The sequence below is a fragment of the Plasmodium knowlesi genome (genome assembly GCF_000006355.2).
Source record: "Plasmodium knowlesi strain H genome assembly, chromosome: 7".
Lineage (NCBI taxonomy): Eukaryota > Apicomplexa > Aconoidasida > Haemosporida > Plasmodiidae > Plasmodium > Plasmodium knowlesi.
The window spans coordinates 1,196,428-1,204,648 of record NC_011908.2 but is presented as its reverse complement, the minus strand read 5'-3'; the positions used below and the strand labels follow the sequence as shown (position 1 = coordinate 1,204,648).

Sequence of the window (8,221 nt, the reverse complement as noted above, 5' to 3'; positions counted from 1 at the left end):
CCCTTTCCCTTTCCCTTTCCCTTTCCCTTTCCCTTTCCCTTTCCCTTTCCCTTTCCTTTCCTTTCCTTTCCTTTCCTTTCCTTTCCTTTCCCTTCCTTCCTTCCTTCCTTCTCTTTTCCTTCTTATTACAATAATATTGTAATACATTAGTACACTAATACATTAATAATGTATTAAGGGTGTAATAGTGGAATAAGGATGTAATAATGTAATACTTACCTTGTGTTTTCTTAGATTCCTTCTCTAACGTTTGCACTGCTGTCTTCATTTTTGAAGGTTCCACGGTGCCATTAGCACTGTCCGCGACCATCTCTTTAAGTATACCCTGTATTGTGTTTTCTGGTAATTGAATTTCGCTGTTCATTAGTACGTCTGCTAAGGAAAATGTATTACTTTGACCTGAATTGCTGTTGTCCAGTTTCATGAATTCCACCACACTGGTTTTATTCTCATTTAAAAATTGCTTCTTCCTGGTTTCCATGTCTGTCGAACCGCGCTTACAGGCATGTGACCAATAGTACCACAGGATACCTAACCTCTCCGGCACCCTGTACTCAGGGCGCCGTGCGAACTCCGCTTTCTCCCTTTCTCCGTCCTTCCACTTCTTAATTTCATCATGAAGAATTGATCTCCCAAAAATTAAATCTACTTGTTTAATGTTTTTGCATTTTTCCCAGTTTGCCATATGCTCCGGACCCAAGTGATTCCTTAAGTTGTTGTCGACATCAGTCGTTATTTTCTTAATAACATCTGCCATGTTGCAATGATCGCCGTACAATTCTGACATAGCCAGCATCCCAACGACGCAGCGACTATACGCTTTAGCTCCGGTAAGCGTTTCCTTCTCTACGGTATCATCTCCTCCTCCCCCCCTCGTCCTCCTTGCCTTCACACCACTCATGAAATACCGTATTTCCATTATCCCCTTACACAGGACTTTCATATAACCTTTCTTCACGGGGTCCTCATCCCCCAAATCCCCTGCCCCCGAGCACAGCTTCCCCATTTCATACGACTCCTGCGACACCAACCATTCCTTCAGTATCCCGAACTCCTTCTCCAAATTCTTCTTCATTTCTGCCTACAGGGGGAGAAGATAATATGGAGGATATGTGCACATATATATACATATATATATATATACAGGCATGCGCGTACACATATAAACATATGTGTGTACATGTGTATACACACATACGTCCAAACACCTGTATGTATATGTACTCACTTACTTCAATTTCCGCAGCCTTCGCTGCGGCATCCGTACTGCCCGTAGTTGACCCATTGGCATACTCCTGCAGCCATGCCCTGAAAAGATCACTGCCTGCTGGTGCCGCCATGATTTGTATGTCTTCGTCGTCAACAAAATTACATATATATACACATATATTATATATAAAACTGAAATATATATATATATAATATATATAATTAAGAATTAAGAATTAAAAAAAAAACCATTACATATATATTTCTTCCTCCTCCACCACCCCACACTTTTTTTTTTTTTTTTCTTTTTTGCAAAAAATATTCCTCTATATATATCCTTTCAATTCGACATACATACATACATATATATATATATATATATATATATATATATATATATATATATATATATATTTTCTTCTCTTCCTTTCTTCTTTTCTTTTCTTCTTTTGAAACTACTCCTTCAAACTACTACTCCTTTTGAAACTACTCCTTGGAAACTACTTCTTTCCAAACTACTTCTTTTGAAACTACTCCTTGAAAACTACTTCTTTTGAAACTACTCCTTGAAAACTACTTCTTTTGAAACTACTTCTTTTGGAACTACTCCTTCAAACTACGACTACTTCCTTCTTTTTTCTTTTTTCCTTTTTTCTTCTCAATTACAGGTTATAGGTTACCGGTTACCTCGTTACCGGTTACTTCCTGTTACCGGTTACTTCCTGTTACCGGTTACTTCCTGTTACCGGTTACTTCCTGTTATCGGTTACTTCCTGTTACCGGTTACTTCCTGTTACCGGTTACTTCCTGTTACCGGTTACCTTGTTACCCGTTTGCCTGTTACAGGTTACCTCGTTACCTCGTTACCGGTTACCCCGTTACCTTGTTACCGGTTTACCCGCTCGCCAAAACTCACTCTCAAAATGTTCTTTTTCCTTCCACGTTTAACCGTCCTTCTTTCTTCCTTGTTTTCTTCTGTTCTTTCTTCCTTGTTTTCTTCTTTCTTTTTTTCTTTTTCTTTTTTCTTTTCTTTTTCTTCTTTCTTTTTTTCTTTTTCTTTTCTTCTTTTCTTTTTCTTTTCTTTATTTCGTTCCTTTCTTTTCTTTTTCTTTTCTTTATTTCGTTCCTTTCTTTTCTTTTCTTTATTTCGTTCCTTTCTTTTCTTTTCTTTATTTCGTTCCTTTCTTTTCTTTTCTTTATTTCGTTCCTTTCTTTTCTTTTCTTTTCTTTTCTTTTCTTTTCTTTTCTTTTCTTTTCTTTTCTTTTCTTTTCTTTTCTTTTCTTTTCTTTTCTTTTCTTTTCTTTTCTTTTCTTTTCTTTTCTTTTCTTTTCTTTTCTTTTCTTTTCTTTTCTTTTCTTTTCTTTTCTTTTCTTTTCTTTTCTTTTCTTTTCTTTTCTTTTCTTTTCTTTTCTTTTCTTTTCTGTTTCCTTCCTTTTCTTTTTCTTTCCTCCTCTATTCCGTTCCTTTCTTCTTTTCTTTATTTCGTTCCTTCTTTTCTTTTCTATTTCGTTCCTTCCTTCCTCTTCTTTATTTCATTGCCATAAAAAAAAAAAAAAAAAAAAAAACACAATAATATAGGAAGGAAGGTTTCCTTAAAGGAAGGTAAAAGAAGGTTTCCTAAGGAAATGAAGCGAAGTTTTTCAAAGGGGGAAAGGGAAAAGAAGTTTCTTTCCTAGGTTATTAGAATAACAATATGGCCTGGTACTTAACTCTTCAATGGAGGGAAGGTGAGAGGTTCCTCTTTTTTTTTCTTTTTTTTTAATTTCTTTCATAGAGGAGAAGGTGAGGAAAAAAGAAGGTTTTTAAAGGGGAAGGAAAAGAATGAAAGAAGGTTCTAAAGGGAGAAGGAATGGAGGAAAGGGGAAAGGGGAAGAAGTAATGAGTGTTTAGGGGGAAGGAGAAGGAAGGTTTAGGGGGAATGAAAGAAGAAGGTTTAGGGGGAAGGAGAAGGAAGGTTTAGGGGGAAGGAAGGAAGGTTTAGGGGGAAGGAAAGAAGGTTTAGGGGGAACGAGAAGGAAGGTTTAGGGGGAAGGAAAAAGAAGGTTTCCTAAACGGGGAAGAAAAAGAAGGAATGTTCTTTCCTATATTATTGGAACAACAATATGACCTGTTATTTTAGCTTCCTTAGGGGGAGAGGGAAGGATGTTGAAAATTTTTGTTTCAGGGAGGGAAGGAAGTTGAAAATTTTTGTTTTAGGGAGAGAAGGATGTTGAAAATTTTTGTTTTAGGGAGGGGAGGAATGTTTCAGGAGGGAAAAGGAAAGGAAAAAGAGGGTTTCCTAAACGGGGAAGAAAAAGAAGGAATGCTCTTTTCCCTCGGTTATTACAACAACAATAAGATATGTCCTGGTATTTTTAACGTCCTTAAGTGAGGAGGCGGAAGGGAAGGAGAGAGGTTCCTCTTTTCTTTTTTTTTTTTTTTATTTCATAGAGGAGAAGGTGTGGAAAAAAGAAGGTTTTTAAAGGGAAGGAAAAGCATGAAAGAAGGTTTTAAGGGGAGAGAAGAAGAAGGAAGGTTTTCAAGAGGAAGAAGAAGAAGGTTTTTTAAGGGGAAGAAAAAGAAGGTTCATTAGAGGGAGGAAGAAGGAGGAAGGTTTTCAAAGGAGGGAAAAGTAAGAAGGTTTTTAAGGGGGAAAAGGAAAGAAATTTTAAAGGGGAAAAGAAAAAGAAGGTTTCTTATGGGAGAAAAAGAAGGCATGTTTTAGGAGGGGAAAGGAAGAAAAGGGTACTTTTTAGGAAGGAAAGAAAGAAGGTTTAAAGAGGGAAAGGGAGGAAAAGAAGAAAGAAGGTTCCTTAAAGGGGGAAAAGAAAGAAGATTTAGGGGATAAGTAATGAGTGTTTAAGGTGGGGGGAGAAGGAAAGAGTGTTTAAGGTGGGGGGAGAAGGAAAGAGTGTTTAAGGTGGGGGGAGAAGGAAAGAGTGCTTAGGGGAAAAGGAAGGATGTTTTAGGGGGGGGAACTGAAAGAGTGTTTATGGGGGGGGGAAGGAAAGGATTGTTTAATGAGGGGGGAAGAAGTTTTTAGGGGTGGAAGGAGATGGAAGGTTTAGGGGGAAGGAAAAAGAGTGTTTAGGGGAGGAAGGAAGGAAGGAGTGCTCAGGGGGGAGGAAGGAAGGTTTAGGAAGGGTGGACGCGTTTAGGGTTCAATGTTCAGAGTTCATGAATTGTGGTTCAGAGATCCGTTCTCATGATTTCCATGGTCCAGGGTTTAGTTTTTTTCTGTCCAGAAATGAAGAACTTTTTTGGGTGGGAAAGGGTCTAAGGGGGGTTGAATATTTGTTTGGGGGTCCAAAAATTACAGGAATTAGCACAACAACCAATTCTACCACAAGAACTATTTCTACCACGACATGAGGTGTTTAGGAGACCGTAACAATGTGCTTCCCCCCATCCCCTTCACCTTAAAAGTACATGAGGAAGAATGGGATGTGTATTCTTTTCACCATGAACAGGTGTACTCCCCGGTGCGCATGTCCTCGGCAGACCTACATGGTGCATTTAGAACACCTTAGTGATGAAAAAAATAAGTCGGCTTTGATTACCTAGCATATTTTCAAAAAAAAGAAAAAAACAACACAAAAAAAGAAAAAAAAAAAATCGAATTCATTTTATGTGTATAGGGGCAATACGCGTGCTTGCTGTTCGACTACACTGCTCTTGTAGTTCGTCCCAATTGGAAGAACACACTTGGAGAGTAGGGTATAAGTTTCTACCATTTTTCGCATTCCGGCAAAGGAGGATAACTGGCTACCTCGATCAAAGTTGCCTAATTTTGATGCGACCGCCCGTTGCCTAGGTCCTCTTTCTCAAGTAGTGGCTCCCGCCCATCAACAAGTCCGACACGTCCGACTCGTAGTTCTCATTTGCAATTTCATAGTTCAGAAGGGTCTCTAGAGAAATGTCCCCGCCGGTTTCCTTTTCCAGTTCCTTCATGATGCTGTACGTATTGTCCAACGAATTTATTATCTCCGAAATATCCGTCGTTTCATCTACAATTTCGTTTTGCCCTCTGTGGCTACCTTGACTAATGCGAAGGTGTGTGTGCATCTCTGTGTGCGTCTTCACATACATGTCGTAGTAGTCGTAATACTTTGCATTCAAGTAATCATGAAGGAATTTTTCCGCAAAATAAATATCATGGTACTTGAACAATTTGGCATAATTTTCAAAATGGAAATTTTGCACTTTATTGCTAATACCACAATTTAATTGAAAATTATTTTTTATAAAATTTTTTATCAATTTTTTACATTTCTTTTTTTTTTTCTCCTTCTTCTTATCACATGGATCATATACATAAATTATCTGCGAAACGTCATTGGTCTTGTACAGGTTATTTCGATCCAATGTTTTGTGCACCTCTATGTGGGTTGATAGTTCCAGAAGAATTCCCCAGAATTTTCTATTTATGTTCCTAAAATGAATAATGAATAGTCTTGAGTTTAACAAATTCGTTGGTTCGATTTCTAGCATAAGTGTTTTTTTTAAAAGATATATTTTTATTTCTTGGGATACCTTAGGAGGGAATCGGATGATGCATACTTTCCCCACATGGTTATTCAACACAAATAAATTTCTTCCACCGGGTTTGTTGTCTTCACCATTTCCCTTTGAGAGGTCCCTTTCGTTTCTGTACATGGGGCTATGCAGATCCGTTCCAAAGTTGTGATTCTCTCCTTCGGTGAATTCTTTCAAACGCAGGCCATTTCCATCGTCCTGGGGGCCTCTCCTGCCCCTACACATTGCATCTTCCATGTAGGAGCCGTGCCCCACGCCATGGCCCTCCGTCCCGTTCTTTCCTTCCTCCTTGTTCTTCGTGTCATTAATCATTTTTTCCAAATCCATGTCGTTCATGAAGTAAATTTCTTGGAGGTCTTTGTAGTTGAACGTGCCACTTCGGATGTCCTCGATGAGGCCTCTTCAAAGGGGAGGCAATGGCAAAATGTGCAGAAGAAAAAGAGAAAAAGAAAAAGGCGAAAATGTGAAAATGTAAGGATGGAAAGAACAGGAAAAGGAATAGAAAGGGGTTAAGGAAGGAAAAGGAAGAAAAGGAAAGAAAATAATGGAAGAAAAGAGAAGAAAAGGAAAAGAAAGAAAAAATAAAGGAAGGAATAAAAGAAAAGAAAGGACACAAGGAGAGAAGATCACATGAGCAGGTCCACACGATACACTGCAACGTACGGGTTGTTATTTCCCCTCCCCCGCATAGGGTGTCCTTACAATGCCTGGGAAACTTCCTTCGACTTGGCTTTCTTCAAGGAACTTTCATCCCCTCCATTGTTGCACTCGCCTACACTTCTATCATCCTCCCTGTTCGAGCTTAGGTTGAGTGAGATTCTGATGGAGCTTCTTTCCCCCTTAGGTTCCATTTTTTTTTAAGAGCATTACCGTAAATTTCTACATTCAAATGGAAAAAAAAAAAAAAAAAGTGGAGGGAGGGGGAAGGGAATAATTTCCCTTGTACGAAGAAGTCATAGTATGTATGCCCTTATGTTTGACTTCCTTCTCCCCCCCTCCCCTTGACCAACCTCCAGGGTGGAATTTCATCACAGCAGTTGTTCCCTTGCCTCCCTTCAATTATAATATGTTGCCTCTGCCAGTGTGCCACCTTTCCCACATGGTCCAGTTCGCCCCTTTTCAAAAGGTGAGAGAGTGTTCGCCCCCCGGGGGGGGGGCTCCCACAAAGTTCAGTTAGTAAAAACTGTGCTGACCAAAATGGTCCTGATAAATAAGCGGATTACAAAACTGTCTCGATAAAAACGCCTTATAGCGTATTGCAACTCTGCAATCATCGCACGGAACTCCGCGACAGAAAAAAATCAAAAATTTTAAAAAAAAAAGGAACGTTGAGTGTCCCCGGAAGGAGATATACAAACTCTCATGCATGTAACGCTTTAAAATTAAAAAAAAAAAAAAAAAAAAAAAAAAATGATACTAGAGAAAAATCATATGATTCATAAAATGGGTAAAAAATTTCGGTATGACAGATAAGGCCAAAAATAGGGACCCTGGAAAAAAAGCTTGGAAATAACTCCCCCTCCCCCCCAAAAAAAACCTGTAACACCATTCCCTGCGGTGCTTCCTAGGGGAAGTGTACCACATTGATTAAACCGAGATGTAATCACATCATGCTTGTGAAAATGTGCTCATTCAAGCCATGTAACACCACTCTCCTTCGTGCATTCCTCTGGGGGTAATTTTACATTCCTGTCTCCGCCAATTGGTGAAACTGACCTGTACAAGGGAGCCTCATCTGAATGGAGCCAACGTGCTGCCATATCACACTACCACACCGGTTAGGCCCCCCCTAACTGCGGGTAAGAGCCCAGTAAATACTTCCTCAGCTCCCCATACGTGCGCGCCAAATCATCATTAACGATGATATAGTTAAAGCCCACCTTGTCGGCTTCGTCCATCTCGCGTGTCAACTCCTGCATGCGCTTTTTAATTTCTTCAGGATTCTCCGTATTCCTATTCTTCAGTCTCTTCAAAAGAATTTCAATACTTGGTGGTTTTACAAAAATATAAATGCCATCCTCTATGTGTTTGGATTCTTTTAATTGCTTAACCCCGTTGATGTTCATTTCGAGAAGGCAGATTTTGTTTTCCCCAGCGGCAATATCGTACTCGCTTTTTAGGGTACCATAAAAGTTATTCGCGTAGTTATCATATTCAAGGAACTGTTCTTCCTTTATCTTCTGCTCGAAATCTTCCTTATCTACAAAGTAGTAGTCCACCCCGTCCATTTCCTTTTCCCTTTTCTTCCTAGTAGTGCAGCTAATGGAGAAACGGAAGAGACTAGGAAATTCGCCCAACAGCCTCTTTATCAGTGTCCCCTTCCCCACGCCAGAGGGCCCGCATACTACCAACGGTGGTATTCGCATCATGGTGAGCTTAGTAGGTGGTAGAGACCCTTGCTCTTAATTGATACTGGGACTGATATAGAGGGGGAAGGTTTTACACGTTCAACCTCCTTCCGCCGCGCTAGAGACCTATATGCAACTTCTCACCGGA

The 8,221-nt window shown here is 39.6% G+C and overlaps 3 protein-coding genes across 3 annotated transcripts in view; all 3 read right to left on the bottom strand.

Annotated features, from left to right (window-relative positions):
• Positions 1–1,340, bottom strand: part of PKNH_0727400 (SICAvar, type I) — a gene marked incomplete at both ends in the record, with an annotated part of 19,025 nt that extends 17,685 nt beyond the window's left edge. The window contains 2 exons of the mRNA XM_002258532.2: positions 220–1,081; positions 1,233–1,340. Of these exons, the coding sequence (XP_002258568.2) occupies positions 220–1,081; positions 1,233–1,340 (970 nt within the window). The remainder of the gene's footprint in view (positions 1–219; positions 1,082–1,232) is intronic.
• Positions 1,341–4,999: 3,659 nt separating this feature from the next.
• Positions 5,000–6,576, bottom strand: PKNH_0727300 (transcription initiation factor TFIID subunit 7, putative; the record flags this gene model as incomplete). Its single annotated transcript, XM_002258529.1, has 2 exons — positions 5,000–6,125; positions 6,428–6,576. The coding sequence occupies 2 exons, from the start codon at positions 6,574–6,576 to the stop codon at positions 5,000–5,002; spliced, it is 1,275 nt and encodes a 424-aa protein (XP_002258565.1).
• Positions 6,577–7,503: 927 nt separating this feature from the next.
• Positions 7,504–8,094, bottom strand: PKNH_0727200 (guanylate kinase, putative; the record flags this gene model as incomplete). Its single annotated transcript, XM_002258528.1, has 1 exon — positions 7,504–8,094. One exon carries the CDS (start codon positions 8,092–8,094, stop codon positions 7,504–7,506), a length of 591 nt encoding a protein of 196 aa, XP_002258564.1.
• Between the last annotated feature and the right edge of the window lie 127 nt (positions 8,095–8,221).